This window comes from Chrysemys picta, chromosome 5, assembly GCF_011386835.1.
Source record: "Chrysemys picta bellii isolate R12L10 chromosome 5, ASM1138683v2, whole genome shotgun sequence".
In the NCBI taxonomy this organism is placed as follows: Eukaryota; Metazoa; Chordata; order Testudines; family Emydidae; genus Chrysemys; species Chrysemys picta.
The window spans coordinates 30,621,260-30,638,484 of record NC_088795.1 but is presented as its reverse complement, the minus strand read 5'-3'; the positions used below and the strand labels follow the sequence as shown (position 1 = coordinate 30,638,484).

General features: G+C 45.3%; 1 protein-coding gene across 1 annotated transcript; it reads right to left on the bottom strand.

Annotated features, from left to right (window-relative positions):
- Window positions 1–242: 242 nt before the first annotated feature.
- Window positions 243–16,783, bottom strand: CISD2 (CDGSH iron sulfur domain 2). Its single transcript, XM_005287863.5, has 3 exons — window positions 16,224–16,783; window positions 3,233–3,447; window positions 243–663 (listed from the first exon to the last, which is right to left on the bottom strand). The coding sequence occupies exons 1-3, from the start codon at window positions 16,324–16,326 to the stop codon at window positions 574–576; spliced, it is 408 nt and encodes a 135-aa protein (XP_005287920.1). The 5' UTR covers window positions 16,327–16,783; the 3' UTR covers window positions 243–573.
- Window positions 16,784–17,225: the final 442 nt, after the last annotated feature.

Below are 17,225 nucleotides of genomic sequence, written 5' to 3'. Positions count from 1 at the left end.
GGAAGGATTGGTATGGCAAAAAGAAGAGTTAGTCAATTACACACATTAGGCCAAATCCTCAGCTAGTGTAAACTAAAATAGCTCAATTGAAGTCCATGGAGCTGTGTTATACCAGCTGAAGATCTGGCCCACTAAGTAGGACAAAAATAGGATTCTCCCCCCCCCCCGAAAAGCAGTCTTCATTCTTCCTTAAAAGCATCACCGCCTATAATAAAAGCAATGGAAAGATATATATCTGGCCCTTTACGAGTAGTATGTTTTTTATTACATCACGTTCATACTGAAAAGATTTAATTGTAAGATTGGAAGTGGTCATTGTGTTCAGATAAAAAGGCCTATTTACAAAGATGTTTACTTTACAGTTTTACACAAGACATGATTCTTCAGAACATACAAAGTATCAAATCACAGACCTAGGTCTAGCACTTGCCTGTAACTATAGGTTAAACCAAAAGGAAATCTACAGCAACCATTAGACTAAAAATGCCACAACGTACATAAAACATTGTGTCCTGCAATTACAAGTGTATAAATGACTTCACATCACTCGTGATTTAATGGATTAGAGATTCTCTATACTTCTTTCTTCTTGAGTATTAGTGGACCCACATTATCGCCTGTCAATTCATTGTGTTTGTTATGAGAGCCATCACAGACAGGGAACTGGAAAAGACAAGAATGATTAGTGTATTTACTGTACAGCTTTTGTGGTTAGTAAGAGCTCTGCAAGCAACTAAAACAAGTGATGGTCGTTTGTGTAGAGGATAATCCATATTGTTGGAATGAGATCAAGACTCCAACTCAAATGACAACAAAAAAGCCTATAGGTCAGAAATGCTCAGAATGTAACTTAAGAACAGTGGTTCCCAAACTGGGGTTCGTGAAATGTTACAGGGGGTTCTTGGGGAAAAAATTCCCTAAAGGAGGACAGAGCTGTCCCTAGGAACCCCAGGCAGCAGCCCGGAGTCCCTGGACTTCCAAGAGCTAAGCAGATCAAAGCAAGCATATCTATCACACTGAGGAGGTTTCAAGACTCCTTATAAGAAATGGAAAGGGAAGTGGATATTTTTTTGCTGTTTTTAAAATTAAATAGGTAGCTAGTATTTGTTTTAAAAATTATTATGAAGAACAAGTTTAAGTTTTGTTGTAATGTGTCTTTGCCTGGACTGCTCAAGACCTGAATGCTTATGTAGGAGGAACTCCTCAGCTATGAAAGTGAGATCTTGGAAGAGTGTTGCTGTTTTCATAATGTAATAAAAATACTGTAATGATAAATAAATTAATGTGTAATAAGCATGTCATAAAAACAAATTTTATATTTCCAAGATCAGTGCTTTTATAATTTATACTCAGGTAAAGGAGAAAATCCCTGGAAATATTCATTTTTAGGAGGGGGTTCGTGAGACTTGACATTTTAGTGAAAGGGGTTCACAGGTTGTTAAAGTTTGGGAACCACTGCTTAAGAACCAAATGCAACACATCATCCCCTAAATGAGAGCTGTTGCCACTCCTTCCATGAAGCTAAAGGATAAGGGACAATGTGACCCAGCTGCAGATTTGATTCTGACCAATAAGTAGCAATTAATCTTAATTTCTCAGAGGAGATAGGGATACAAGATTATGATTGTGTTGTATATTTAATACACAAGTTAAAAGTCCTTTCACTTCCAGCCAGTTAACAAAGTAGCTCTCAGAATTAAAGTCTGGGCAGCTTTAGACTAGATACCCTTTTTCTGCACAGTACAGGAACTCCTCACTTAACGTTGTAGTTATGTTCCTGAAAAATGCAACTTTAAGTAAAACAATGTTAAACTAATCCAATTGTCCCATAAGATTTAATGTAAATGCGGGGGGTTAGGTTCCAAGGAAATTTTTTTTGGGCAGACAAAAGGCATTATACTGGATACTGTACAGTACTGTACTGTGGTTGGGAAGTGCCCCTGGCTTATCCCACACAGACACAGCCCGCTGCAGGCAAAGACACTAGAAAGCACCTTTGCAGCGGCAGCTTCCCCGGAGAACAGGCTCGGATTTTGCCGGGAATGCTCCAGGCCCACCTCTTCCTGTCCCAGCTCCACTCCAGGCCCCCCCTCTTCCCACTCCCCCCTTCCCACCCTCACGCCACATCCCTCCTCCCACAAAGTCCTAAGCGCTGCCAAACAGCCTTAGGATTTTCTGGGAGGGTGGGGAAGGAGTGGAGACGCGGGGCTTCCCTACTCCTCCCCCTCCCTCCCTCCCAGCACTTCGTGCTTAGGACTTTCTGGGAGGGAGGGGCAGGAGCGGGGAAGCCCTGCATCTCCGCTCCTCCCCCTCCCTCCCAGAAAGTCCTAAGCGCCGCCAAACAGTTGGCGGTGGGGGAAGTGGTGGAGGCAGAGAAGCGGAACTTGTGCAATGCTCCCTTGTAAAGTCGTTGCTCTTCCACAGAATCTTACAAGCAGGCAGCCAAACGACGTTATAAGGGAGCATTGCACAACTTTAAACGAGCATGTTCCCTAATTGAGCAGGGATGTAACATTGAAACAATGTTAAGTGGGACAACGTTAAATGAGGAGTTACTGTATACATACCCATTTAAATGTGCCAAAGACAGCATGTTGCATCAGGGTGGAGTTTAAGAGCATTTTACAAAGAATTTTTTTTTTTAAGTTTGCTGCTATTGTTCTTTTCCAACATCCTAGCAATCCCTATCTTCCCTATATGGCACTGGTCAGTCAGAAGACTGCTGCTGCTGAGGAATTAAACTCCATACAGAAGCATAAAGCATTAAGAACATCTGTTCCGAGCTACAAAGTGTATTTAAAAAAAAAATAAAGCTTTCTCCATGACAAAATAGCCCAATGGAGGAGCAGCTAAATCCAGAGGCACCCAATGTACTTTAAGGTTCATTCCAGAGCTGGTCAAGTTTTGATGAAACCTTTTCCCCCGCACCCCCATTGGAAACTGCTGTTTCATCTAAACGTTTTGTATAAAAGGATCTGTTTTAACAAAACATTCCATTGGGAAAGTTTCATAGGTCCAGGATTGTGCACAGTACAGACCATCATGTGGCTTGTAGGTTTCTAAGCTCTCCTGCATAGGTTTAGAGTGGAGAAAAAGAACTGCACAACTCTTAGAGAACCCATGAACCTGTCCAGCCTCAGGGTGGGAGTAATGTGCTCCAATTCATAGAAAGCAGAACTGACAATAAGAAGTTAACTGCATAGCCCTATGGCGTTGCTATAAAGCACCTTACCGTCTTAGAACGCCAACACCTGCAGTAAGCTGCTTTAGTGAGGCACAGATCTTCAATGTTTATTTCATTTACTACTTTGGGATTTTCCTTCTGGATCTTGAGGTTAATCAAGCTATCCTTCTGCTGTTTCTTCTTGGGGAGGAATGGACGAAGAGCCAGGTATCCAAGTAGTGCCAGGACACCCAGGAACGGCAATAACCGCAGCCATTCTGAAACTAAAGAACACACTAGACTTATATAGAGCACTAGGGTTGTGAACTGATTTCAGCATCAGTTACACTCAAATGGCACAGAAGCAGCTCTTCCTATTTGATTTAGAATGAGTAGGGCATGGAGGCTAACAGATGGAGTGGACTAGTGAAGAGAGACTGGAAAATAGAGGAGGTGCACATAGGTTTCTGGAGACAGAACAAAGGGTAAACTCCTGGCTCCAGAGAAGTCCAGAGCAAAACTCCCATTGATCTCAATGGGGCCAGATTCTCACTCATAGTTTAAGACTGATGCAGTAGAGGAAGGGGAAATCAGTGTAGAGATCCAAACCATGATTCACACTAAACAAAGGCTCCCTAATGCTTTACCTGCTCACTCAAATTACCTTTGGATCATTTTCTAACAAATATAAGAGGAACTGCTAACAATATGTGTTGTTTGTTAGAAAACGGCCAGAGGCTAATTTGAGTGAGCATTCTTAAAGGTTCTTCTTTGAGTGTGAATCCTATTTTGGATCTCTCCATTGATTCCTCTTCTACACTGCATCAGGCTTAAACTTCTTCTACATACATGTGCATGTATAGGTTAAGGTTGCCTAAGATTTCCTATCACCCTGTGTTTTCAATTACTTATAACTTCAGCAAATTTTAACCATTGGGTCTGAAGTTTTTCCATGGCTGGTGTTATCTTCAGGTTGAAATCTTAAAAAAAATCAGTGGAAATGGTACAACCATTTCTAAGAAGGAAGTTAGTGGGGGAAAAAAAGTCATTTTGCCAATGTTTGTTTATTTTTATTTTTTTTAAGAGCTCTAGGGCCTCAAGACTTTGGAGCAGGATATTACCATTTGGCAGACAGAGGCTCTTGAAACCAGACAGGTCTCTTTTGCTGTCCCCACGAAAACCCATCTGGATTTGGCCAAGTAAACATATATAAGCCACAGAAAATTGCCACTTGAGCATACACTGAAGAACTTGTTTTAAGTTTCCTCCTGAATTTCCTCAATATTCTATTTGCGCTAAGTATGCTCTCAAGACCCACTTACCTTCTTGCATCATTCTAAAGCATCCACGTATACCAGTAAAATGGGGGTATATATTAACCTTTACAAGACATATACAGGAGCAGAGCCTCAAGTGGTATAAATTGTCATTGCTCCATTGACTTCAATAGAACCTCCTAAGGTGCTTCCCCTCAGACTCTGATGAAATGAGCTATGCGGAAGCAGAATATTAATTCTTGGTTGTTATTTGGATTTACACTTTAATCCTCAAAGAGGGAAGTACGCTTAAAATATTTTTTTAAATAAAGAGAATTTTTGAATAGGCTGGTCATGGAGCCCAAACTATTACATAAGCTCCTTGTAAAAGAAGACAGTACCCAATTATCTTGCTGTTTGCATTCAAACCAAGTTCCTCTTTAAATGGGCTTAGGGCCAAAATATAGCTAGATGTGTTCTACAGTTTGTGTTTCAAGATTAAAAGAGGGGAAATGTAATATAGCAAACCGAAGATGAGAAGTATTTTTTGTCCTAAAAGCTTCAAGTAACCCAAAAAGATGCAGCAGGTTTTTTTATTCTGTACAACAGGGTTGCATTTGTGGTAAACAGATAATTAAAAGAAAAGAACATGCATATGTACTTTCACAACTCCGAATGCCATGCCTCTTCTGAAATGAATTCTGTTTGGGAAAGTATGTAACATAATGAAAGTGCTGCATGGTGATATTTATTCACTCTTTATTCATTTCTTAGCCTTTGAAGTAAAAGCCCTCCTTAATGTATGCTACCTGGGAGAATGACAATGAGCATTTAAAGCACCACGGCTTGTGTGAAAGGGGCATATAAACTGCCAAAGGGAGAAGTACCCAACTTCAGTATAGAATTTTGACTGGAAGCACAGTCTTTCTGCAACTCCAACTGCAAGAGTCACTCTTAGTTTGCTTTCTCATAGAATTTGCTAACATCAGTCCCTGCAATACTATCTAGAAATTTCTGTTACCTCTGACTTTTCCCATTGTCCCACACTCAAAAAAACTTTTGAGTTCTCCACGGTACTAAATTCTGAAGTATTCACGGTAATATCTGTAAATGTTGTAGAGTATTATATGTCCTAGACACCAGTTGCTGATAGCTTGTCTGTTCTTGTCATTAGCATCAGTGACAGCTATGTGAAGTCTTGAGTACCCTCATTTTGCAGGGAAATCGGCAGAAGAACTGAGTGAATCTTTGTTTAAAATCCAAATTTGCATTAATATTTCAGTAGAGAAGTCTCTTTCCAGTCAGCTTGTCCAGAGCTGAATTGCATCAGAAGGTCTAATCCTGCAAGGTGTAGAGCATCCAATTCTGACTGACCCAGTGGGAGCTGGGTGCCCAGAACCTCAAAGGACTGGGCTCTGAGTATGTATGGCAAGAACCAATGACCTAGCTGGAGAAGCAAACCTCTCAAGTGTATCTGATTAAAGTAGTGGTACCTTGTGGACTCAACCACTGTTCCAGGATAATCTGGCATAACCTCCCCTATTCTTTCAATCGCCAATAGCAGAAACGATGCATCCTGAAAATAAGGTCTCAAGAACTTTCTGAGGAAGTAAGTGATCCTGTGGTCAGGTTTTGCAGATAGGAATTATGCCTTAACCATGTTGTGTGCTGACACAGCAGGTGTTACACATACGACAAAATGCTGTATGGAAAGCTTTTGTTCCAGCACATGAAGATTCGGAAATCAAACCACCACTTAAAGGATTTTAATACATTTTTTAACTTGTGAAGGTACATTTAGTGAGAATGCAATTAACATAAGAAAAGATTCTCTCCCCTGAAATAATTTTTCAAGTCACATATTCAGTAGACCCACTAGTGGAGAAGGTGAGTTACCTGGCCTCCCCAAATCTGTAAGATCTTCTCAGAGCTCCAAGACAGATAAGATGCACACTTGGGAGCACTACAGACCAAAGTAGGGCACTTACAAAACATGTAGCACACTTAATAAGACTAAACACATAGGGAGAAGAAGGGCCTCATCTAAAAATACCATTAGAATCAAATGGCATTAAATAGATTTTTGAATAGTGATTGGCATCTTAACATAGCCCGGAGAACCTCAAGCCAAGCTCAAAGACATAATAGCTGATCTGGTAGGCATGACGGAGGAACAAAGTCTCAGCCCACCTGGGTACAAACCCACAGAGAGGAAACACAGAGAGAAGACAAGTAACAACCAGACTAGGAAGCCGTTATTTATTATTTGTACTGTGGTAGCAAAATGCACAGGGTTTTTAGCTTCACTAGCCAATTACTTCTGCAGTATATTTACATGGGACCTGGAGGCTTTCCAGAGAATCAAAACAAAGTTGACTCATGATACAAAATATTGCCATAGAACTTCCACGGGGATACCCTTTGATATGGCTTGAAAAATTGACATTTCAAATTTGAGCTCATGCAATAATGTCTTTCTGAGCCTACAAACAGCTCCCCTGCCTCTGTGGCTACACCTAGCTTTCTGAAGCAGATCCAACAAAATTAACAACATTCTGCTCACTGATGCTATGCGGAATTCTGTGGACAACACAAACATAAGAATCAAGCCAATTTCACAGTGCTATTGCTTGGGAATGCTGAGCATCAGGGCAAATCACTGGAGCTATTTCTGAGGGCACCCAAAAATAGAGGGTGGGAAAGGGGTAGAGTAACAAAGACAAATCTCTGTACCTCAAAAGAACACAAGAGAAGGGAAGGAAGAGAGTGAGTCAATCAGTGAGTCAGTCAGAAAGGGGTGAGTCTTCAAACTTACACTTCTGCTAACCAATGACCAATCCAAAAAGTGGAGTCCCTGGAGAGTGTCTAGGAGTAACTCTCGCCCAAGAAGCTGGGGCATAGGCCTCTTACCAGGGTGTTGCCCCTCTCCCTATTTTTCCCCTTGCCAGTTTCTGGGAAGTAGATGTCCACTCATTTTTTTCATACTCACACTTTAAGTTCCCTGATAGTAACAAGACCTTTGTTAGATGTAAACAGAAAGGGAACCCTGACAGTGACAGCCTAATTCAAGTGAATGGCCACAGGGTACATTGAAGCTTCCTGCAGCTGATATTCTGTCCTCTCCCTCTCATTTGGAAAAGAAAAAAAAATCAGGTGGAAGGAGTTTGTCAGCTAGAGTGGTTCTTTAATACAAAACTGATGTTCATAGAAAAACTGAGCAGTAGAGGTAGCTTTGTTGCATTTTTTAATTACTTTCTAATATCAGCGACAAAGAGTCCTGTGGCACCTTATAGACTAACAGAAGTATTGGAGCATAAGCTTTCGTAGGTGAATACGTCTGACGAAGTGGGTATTCACCCACGAAAGCTTATGCTCCAATACTTCTGTTAGTCTATAAGGTGCCACAGGACTCTGTCACTTTTTACAGATCCAGACTAACATGTCTACCCCTCTGATACTTTCTAATATCAGTTTCAAAAACTAAATTATGTATGCACTTGTAGGTGCTTACTTACTACTGTAATTCCAACTGGCTACAGAGCAGCTCATCAGTAAGTTAAAACACTAAATGTGTATGAACGATCCACCATTCAGCATGCAACGTGCTATTGCATTAGGATTTTCAGTGACTCCAGGCTCTATGCAAATTCAGAAGTTACTTCCTGAATTACATTCTCCTCAAAGTTAACTAGCAGGGGGCTTTTTCTAACAGATGATTGTACTGCTTCCTGTTTTTACAGATTCAGTCAACGAGTTCTCACTTCCACGCACTCTAAACACAAAAAACCTCTAATTTCAGATTCCCACTAGATAACTCAGCAAGTTAGGTGGAGCAGGAAGAACAGATAGTCCTGTCAGTGTTGGATCACAGTTTAATAAATTAAGAAACCCCAAATCCCCTATTAGATCCACATGCAGCTTGTCACACTACTATGTAAGATGACAAGGTCAGAGATTCACTTAAGTGGTCTGTGGAGGCTACTTCTCAATGTGCCCCTGCCTTCTCTATTCCCTCCCCGTCACCCCACACACTCTTTCACAGCAACTACAGGAGCATATATTCTGAACAGAGGTGGCTCAAACATTTGTAAGAGAGGCTTCATAAAAGTGGCCTCTTCCTGTATGGGATTCTGCTTAGGTTACTAACATTGTACCTGTGGCCCTCCACTGAAAAATTAAAATATAATCAGCATGTAATTCCTACAGGGAATTTGACGCTTATCTTACCTCACTCATGAACATGTCATTTTGATGTACAGATAAAGGTTGTCTATATATTGTATATATTTATACTGCCAGCATAAAAAGCATGATCATCATGGGACAGTACTGTACATTTCAGCATGACAGATGTGAACAAACACACAGGAATGGGGGGGGGCGGGGAAGAGGCAGCCACGTCAAGAAAGTAAGAGGTAGAGACTTTTGAACATTAAGGGTGTGACAATACTAGAAGGAAGTGTCTGAAACCCAATTCCAAACATTGTTCCCTTCCTCCCTGCTAACCCTTGATGCTTGTACTTTCGGTGAATTGTGGTTCTGTATATTGTATTGAGTATAGTTTGTCCTGTCAACATAAGCCATCAGAGAGAGGCCATGACTGACATCAGATCTCAAAAAATGGTTCAGTTTCTAGCGTAGAGGGGGCCCAGGATTTTTATCAACCAGTATGTAAGATGCTGCTCTCCACCCTGTGTTTTCCCCCTCTTTCTCTGTGATTGATAAGGTAAGAGCTTTTATTTAGAAACAGTTTTTCCTAATTAAACTTAGGGATGCAAAAGAAGAAAAGTTCTAATAGCCAAATATTATTTTAGGGCCAACCCTGATTCTGGAATCAGGCTTGCTTTTGCTTGAGACTACAAGATCGACACTCAAACAAATGTGTGCTTAGTGAGTATGGTGCATAGCACAGGTCCCGGATCCTTGATTGATGGCCAAGTAGATGCTCACTCAGTACAAATAATATTTTTAAATTACTTCCCTTCTTTCACAGCCGGGAAACAAACTAAATCAAAGTTTGTAAATTTTCATTTGAGGCTGCCAAAGAACATTCATTCTCTTTCATTTATAGTAGTAAATATTAGTAATAAATAAAATTTTAACTCTACACTTCTGTGCTGTATAGTCATCTTTCATTGACCATAATTCATTTGATATGTTCTATAATATCTCCTTCCTTGTCTTGAATTTGAGCTGTTACTGTGTGAATACTTTGAGTTATACTGCATAATATTCAAGGCAATGATCTTGTCTACAAATGTTTTGTAAAATGGTAAACACACCTACAACAATTATATAAATGTTGTGATGATTTTATTATTGTAGTACCTACAATGCTAACAACTAATCACTAGTGCCTACTAGCTACCAGTGCTAGCCGCTTCCCAGACATTCAAGATGGGACAAACCCTTCTCCTAGGTGCTCATGACTTAAGGACAGACAGAAAAGTAGGGAGGTTAGGGACAGGAGAACAACAAACAGGGACTGTAATACAATACAAAGAGTAGCAAATGTCCTAGAAAATGCTTGTATATTTAATCTGCTTTGTACAAAATATGGTTGTATTAGTATACTGTAATCTTTTAGTTCTTAATCAGTAACTTATTGAATTACAGCTGCCACAGTGCTTAGAGCAGGCACTGTCCAGAACATATAGTTTCCTGGATTGTAGAATTTAACTATTCTGGTTTGCTGTTGGATTGTAAAGTGGTACAACTTCCTAGTGCAGACAAGTCCTTAGTCTCCAACTGCAGCCCTTCAGGAGGAAAAATTCAACAAAAGAAGAAATATTTCAAGAAGTAACCAGATGTCTGTTTCACACTTCAAGGGGTTATTTTTTCAAGAGTTAGGGAAACACTTTGAAGGTGTCTTTTTAAATGAGCTCTAGTCAAAGAGCAGCATCTGCTAAAAATTAAGTGAAAATTCCTGCTGATTACTCAGTTCAAGAGCAGTTTTGGCACCATATAACCCCTGATTTGGCTGTATTCTTGTTGAGCGACTTTTTGGAAGAAGCAGGCAAACTTGTCCCATCATTAAATGATTCCATAAAGCAATGTAGTAGAGTGTGTTGCTATATAAATTTAGTACTTCAAAACTTATTATTCAACATGCCCACATTACAGCTGCTGTTTGAATAACTTAAGGTTCTTGCCATTTGATCTAGGCGGGCAGACCCTTTTGCCCACGTGCAGCGCCACTGAAGTGAATGTAACTTTACAAGGTTAAAAGGATTTGTCAGCACAGATCAGAGCCAAAGACTTTAAAAGCATGTCAGGAAACCAAGGGTATGTCTTCACTACCAGCTGAATTGACAGGCAGCGATCAATCCAGTGGGGATCGATTTATCGCGTCTAGTCTAGCAATGTCATACTATCAATCATGTGCTGTTAGGTCAAGCTGCTGCTAAGAAAAAAAAAGGGGCTGTGAGCCAAGAGAATATTATTTCAAGGAGGATGCTCTTGAAAAAGACTCATTAAGTTTGTTGTGTGCCAGAACACTGAAATACTTCAATCTTGCACCCATAGCATTCTTGGCTGTTTTTCTCAATTTAGTGCTATCAACATGATGCATACATTACATCTTAGAGAAAAGACATTTAAGTGTGACAATGGACACCAGCCTATTAAATACTGCAGAAATGAATCTTGTGTCCAGATTTGGAATGTTAGCCATGTATTTCTGACTGCATTTTGTATCTGCATCCATACTTTCACTATGCTTGATTGTTCAAGTGTTCATTAAATCAGTAAGTACCAGAGCCAGTGAACGTACAGGACTTCTGGAATTTTTCAGCTAAGAAATTGTCACCAAATTCCTATAGCAATCACAAAGCAGTTTCCATTCTAATCCCCTCTTCTACCTATGTTCATTAGTTTCTGAAACATTCACCTTTGGGACTGACATGTCACATGACTGGTCCCTCCCAGAGGTGATAGAATAAAATAAATTAAGTTTCAAATCAATTAGCTGAAAGGATTTTGTTTAGGGTAAACAGCTCCCCTCCGCACTTCATTCTTAAAAAAAGTTTTGATTACCTTTTTCAGAATAACTCACATGACTGAAGCTTGAAACTTCAAAGTTGGTATGCTAACTGACCTTAGTGACCAGTAAGTACTTTGCTAAGTTTTTAAAAGCTCGTGTTTAATAGTTATAATGTTTGAAACTGCAGGATTGAGCACTAAAAGTAGTGTATTCCCTTATGCTGTCAGTTGTGCACTTAAAGATAGATGTGGTGTGTATGAATATACAGGTAGACTTCATACCTCCTCAGTTACATAAATGTATGAGCTCAGATGGCTGAAGCAAGAAGACACTAAGGCCATGTTTACACTAGTGAGCTTACAGCAGCACAGCTGTATGGATGCAGCTGTGCCACAGTAAGATCGCTCGTGTAGCCGCTCTATCCTGATGGGCGAGAGCTCTCCCATCGGCATAATTAAACCACCTCCAACAAGTGGACCTTTTACCCTGCCAGAGCAATGATTCTTATATTTAATTTTGTTTATGTCCCCAAACAAACCATGCTAGCTAAAACAATATGATACTTGAGGTCCTATCCACACTACAACTGCATCTAGAAACCGGTTCAAATAGTTCTAATTTGTAACATAGTTCAGATCTTAATGGGACACAAACGTGAAAAATCACAATTCTGTTGGAAAACAATTGTAGTAGGTACAAAATTAGGAGGGGAAAAATCTCTCTTTTTTCAGTTAGTTCACTTTGTGCAATTGACAGCACTTTGTATGGTTATTTTCCCTATTTCCCTTGCTAAGGAGACACTTATAAAAAAAAAAAGTCACCAGGGGAGCAGAAAATCCTTTCCATAACATTTTAAAGAAATACTTTAAATAGCATGTTATTTTTTTTTTAAAGGGTGCTCTGTCAAACAGTTGTTTTTAAGATTTTTTTTTTTTTTTTTAAACACAAAGTTTTCTGTGTTCAGCAACTGCATTAGGCTAGTTACAGAACCAAGTTAACCAGGTCCCTTAACTTGGCTGTAAATGAACTACAGATGGAGCCTTAAAAACAGCCTGATAAGTAAATGAAAATCAGTCAAAATATAAAGGGCCTCAGTGTAAATGAAAATCAGGCACAAAGTCTGTTAGTTGATATTGCTAAACTAGGTTCAGTTTAACACTGGTTTAAGAATCTTTGCCTGGTAATTTATAGAACAGATAAAAACTTGTTAAGCCTGTTTTTGACATTTTTTTAACCTAATGTGTGTGTGGTTTTTTTTAAGGTTAAAAGTGCAAGTCTTATATTTAACAATTATAAAGTGATTAATTAGTCCAGGCTGAACTGTGATTATAATCTGAACTGAGGGAGAGCTGCTAAAGTGATGTGTAAGATTTCAAAGTATAGTTACAGTTGGAAAAGACCTGTAAAACAACATCCACCCCCTTCTTACTCAAAACAACTACTCCCTGCAAGTCTTCAAGTCATGGCTCATGATAAAACTTGCTTTCTGTCCTATGAGCCAGGCAGAGCCCATGTAGCTATAGAAAAGCAAGCTGGAGTCTATTCTGCCACAGGCATCATCAGATTTATTAGCCACTTTCAGACTGCAAAATCTTTTGCTGGAGGTATTATTAGAGGCATAGAGAACACAACTTGATCCAGGGAAGAGGCTGCAGCGCTGGGCTGGCAGTCCACAGAGTCATTCTTAAGACTTGTAGGAACAACTCGCACTAGATCTGGGGGAAGTAATATTTTGCAAGAGTAAATATTTTACCGCTGGCAGTTATTTTATTTTAGCCACAGACTTGCTTCTCTGTCTGCCACTGTGAAGCAAACAAGGCAGAAGTGCAGGCACCCCCTTAAGTCAAGGGAAACTAAGGCACACAAAGCCAAATTTTCACCCACCAGCAGGAGAGGGCACTGAGATCAGCAACTCTCTTGCCGGTTATGTTAGCTGCCTCACTTCCTCCTTCCGGACACCCATCAGGGGCAAGAAAGGGGAGCTCTAGGGGAAAGGCAGGGGAGGTGTGGGAGGGGAAAGCAATGGGATAGGGAGGAAGTGAATGGGATGGAGGGGCCAGGGGGAAGACTGGGGGCTCAGCGGGGAGTGGCAAGGAATAGGATGGGACGCCGGGAAAGTGTGTGTGGGGGGGAGGAATAGGCTAAAGGGCTAGGGGAAGGCTGAGAGATGATGGCACAGGAATTGGATAGGGCGCTGGGAGGGGAAGGGATGAGGTGGGGGATGCCGGGGAAGTGGGGGAGAGGAAGGAATAGGCTGAGAGGAAGGCTGAGAGGTGGGGGCACAGGAATTGGATGAGGCGCTGGGAGGGGAAGGGATGAGGTGTGGGGGGGAGGAATAGGCTGAGGGGCTGGGGAAAGGCCGAGAGGTGATGGCACAGGAACTGGATGGGGCGCTGGGAGGGGAAGGGATGAGGTGGGGGGGGGAGGAATAGGCTGAGGGGCTGGGGGAAGGCCGAGAGGTGATGGCACAGGAATTGGATGGGGCGCTGGGAGGGGAAGGGATGAGGTGGGGGGGGGGAATAGGCTGAGGGGCTGGGGGAAGGCCGAGAGATGATGGCACAGGAATTGGATGGGGCGCTGGGAGGGGAAGGGATGCGATGTGGGGGGAGGGGGGGAGGAATAGGCTGAGGGGCTGGGGGAAGGCCGAGAGGTGATGGCACAGGAATTGGATGGGGCGCTGGGAGGGGAAGGGATGCGGTGGGGGGGGGGGGAAGGAATAGGCTGAGGGGCTGGGGGAAGGCCGAGAGATGATGGCACAGGAATTGGATGGGGCGCTGGGAGGGGAAGGGATGAGGTGGGGGGGGGAGGAATAGGCTGAGGGGCTGGGGAAAGGCTGAGAGGTGATGGCACAGGAATTGGATGGGGCGCTGGGAGGGGAAGGGATGCGGTGTGGGGGGGGGGAGGAATAGGCTGAGGGGCTGGGGAAAGGCTGAGAGGTGATGGCACAGGAATTGGATAGGGCGCTGGGAGGGGAAGGGATGAGGTGGGGGATGCCGGGGAAGTGGGGGAGAGGAAGGAATAGGCTGAGAGGAAGGCTGAGAGGTGGGGGCACAGGAATTGGATGAGGCGCTGGGAGGGGAAGGGATGAGGTGGGGGAGAGGAAGGAATAGGCTGAGGGGCTGGGGGAAGGCTGAGAGGTGATGGCACAGGAATTGGATGAGGCGCTGGGAGGGGAAGGGATGAGGTGGGGGAGAGGAAGGAATAGGCTGAGGGGTTGGGGGAAGGCCGAGAGGTGATGGCACAGGAATTGGATGGGGCGCTGGGAGGGGAAGGGAAGGGATGAGGTGTGGGGGGGAGGAATAGGCTGAGGGGCTGGGGAAAGGCTGAGAGGTGATGGCACAGGAATTGGATGGGGCGCTGGGAGGGGAAGGGATGCGGTGTGGGGGGGGGGGGGGAGGAATAGGCTGAGGGGCTGGGGAAAGGCCGAGAGGTGATGGCACAGGAACTGGATGGGGCGCTGGGAGGGGAAGGGATGAGGTGGGGGGGGGAGGAATAGGCTGAGGGGCTGGGGGAAGGCCGAGAGGTGATGGCACAGGAATTGGATGGGGCGCTGGGAGGGGAAGGGATGAGGTGGGGGAGGGGAATAGGCTGAGGGGCTGGGGGAAGGCCGAGAGGTGATGGCACAGGAATTGGATGGGGTGCTGGGAGGGGAAGGGATGAGGTGGGGGGGGGGAATAGGCTGAGGGGCTGGGGGAAGGCCGAGAGATGATGGCACAGGAATTGGATGGGGCGCTGGGAGGGGAAGGGATGCGATGTGGGGGGAGGGGGGGGAGGAATAGGCTGAGGGGCTGGGGGAAGGCCGAGAGGTGATGGCACAGGAATTGGATGGGGCGCTGGGAGGGGAAGGGATAGGCTGAGGGGCTGGGGGAAGGCCGAGAGATGATGGCACAGGAATTGGATGGGGCGCTGGGAGGGGAAGGGATGAGGTGGGGGGGGAGGAATAGGCTGAGGGGCTGGGGAAAGGCTGAGAGGTGATGGCACAGGAATTGGATGGGGCGCTGGGAGGGGAAGGGATGCGGTGTGGGGGGGGGGAGGAATAGGCTGAGGGGCTGGGGAAAGGCCGAGAGGTGATGGCACAGGAACTGGATGGGGCGCTGGGAGGGGAAGGGATGAGGTGGGGGGGGGGGAGGAATAGGCTGAGGGGCTGGGGGAAGGCCGAGAGGTGATGGCACAGGAATTGGATGGGGCGCTGGGAGGGGAAGGGATGAGGTGGGGGGGGGGGAATAGGCTGAGGGGCTGGGGGAAGGCCGAGAGATGATGGCACAGGAATTGGATGGGGCGCTGGGAGGGGAAGGGATGAGGTGGGGGGGGGGGGAAGGAATAGGCTGAGGGGCTGGGGGAAGGCCGAGAGATGATGGCACAGGAATTGGATGGGGCGCTGGGAGGGGAAGGGATGAGGTGGGGGAGGAAGGAATAGGCTGAGGGGCTGGGGGAAGGCCGAGAGATGATGGCACAGGAACTGGATGGGGCGCTGGGAAGGGAAGGGATGAGGTGGGGGGGGGGGGAAGGAATAGTCTGAGGGGCTGGGGAAAGGCCGAGAGGTGATGGCACAGGAACTGGATGGGGCGCTGGGAAGGGAAGGGATGAGGTGGGGGGGGGGAGGAATAGGCTGAGGGGCTGGGGAAAGGCCGAGAGGTGATGGCACAGGAACTGGATGGGGCGCTGGGAAGGGAAGGGATGCGGTGGGGGACGCCGGGGAAGTGGGGGAGAGGAAGGAATAGGCTGAGGGCAAGGCCGAGAGGTGAGGGGGCGGGAGGAGGGGAGGGAATAGGGGAAGGCTGGATCCTGGCGGCGCTAGCAGAGGGGGCCTAGCCCGGGGTACCTGTCAGCCTGATGAAGCCGCTGATGCTCTCGGGCAAGGGCAGGCGCTTGAGGTAGGCAGGCAGCTGCACTTTGATGATGCGAGCTAAGCTTTCCAGCGGCATGGCGACGTGGGGGGAGGGGCGCTACTCGGCGGCCTCCCCGCCCGCTCCCTTGTCATGCCACAACGGTGCCCTTCCTCCAAGGGGGGGGGGGGGGAGCGGGCTTTCTGCTACTGAGCATGTGCGGACGGCGCGGGCCATTGCGCGTGGGCACTGGGCCCATGAAGCGCCTGCCCTTAGCGGTCAGGGCTGGGCGTGCTTCTCTTGTTCCAGCGTGTCGGGGGCTCGGGCTGGCGCCGGGCCTGGTTCTGAGCCCCGCGAGCTGTAGGGTCCTGCGGTGACGTAGTGGGTCGGGACCCGCCGAGCGTTAAGCGCATGAGCGAGGCTGTGCTTGTGGGCTACCCGCCTGCATACAGCGGGGCCTCCCGGGAAGCGTTTGCAGCCGGACTGCGGCCCGACGTGGGGCTGGGATGGGCGCGGGTGGGAGCTCACCGAGAGCGCGAGCTCCGGGCGCCGCCCCGGGGAAGGCCTCGCAGAGGACAGCGGGCTTTCGCCGCGGGGCGGGGCGGGGCTGGAGGCGTTCAAGGAGGCCAGAAATGCCACCCCAATTCCCCAAATCACGGAACTGGATCGACACAATTGTGCAGAATATTGCAGGGGGTTAAACTGTAACATAAGCAAAGGTCTGGAAGGTGAATGAAGCAGATTCTGTTAGTAAAGTGGGTGTTAAAATGCGAAAAGAGGCCAAAGTAGAAAGGGAATAGGCATGGTGAGGTAATATTATTTTATAAAATTACAAAACAGGTGACTGTAAAGACATAGTTAAGGGCAGTGATATAGTAAGATAAAAACCGAACATACGGAGAAAATGGAATTAAGACAAACCTGCCATCACCCTGATCTCACGGTTTCTATGTGCCAGTCCTTCCTCCCACCCTTTGTCTGTTTTTCCTTTTTTTCCC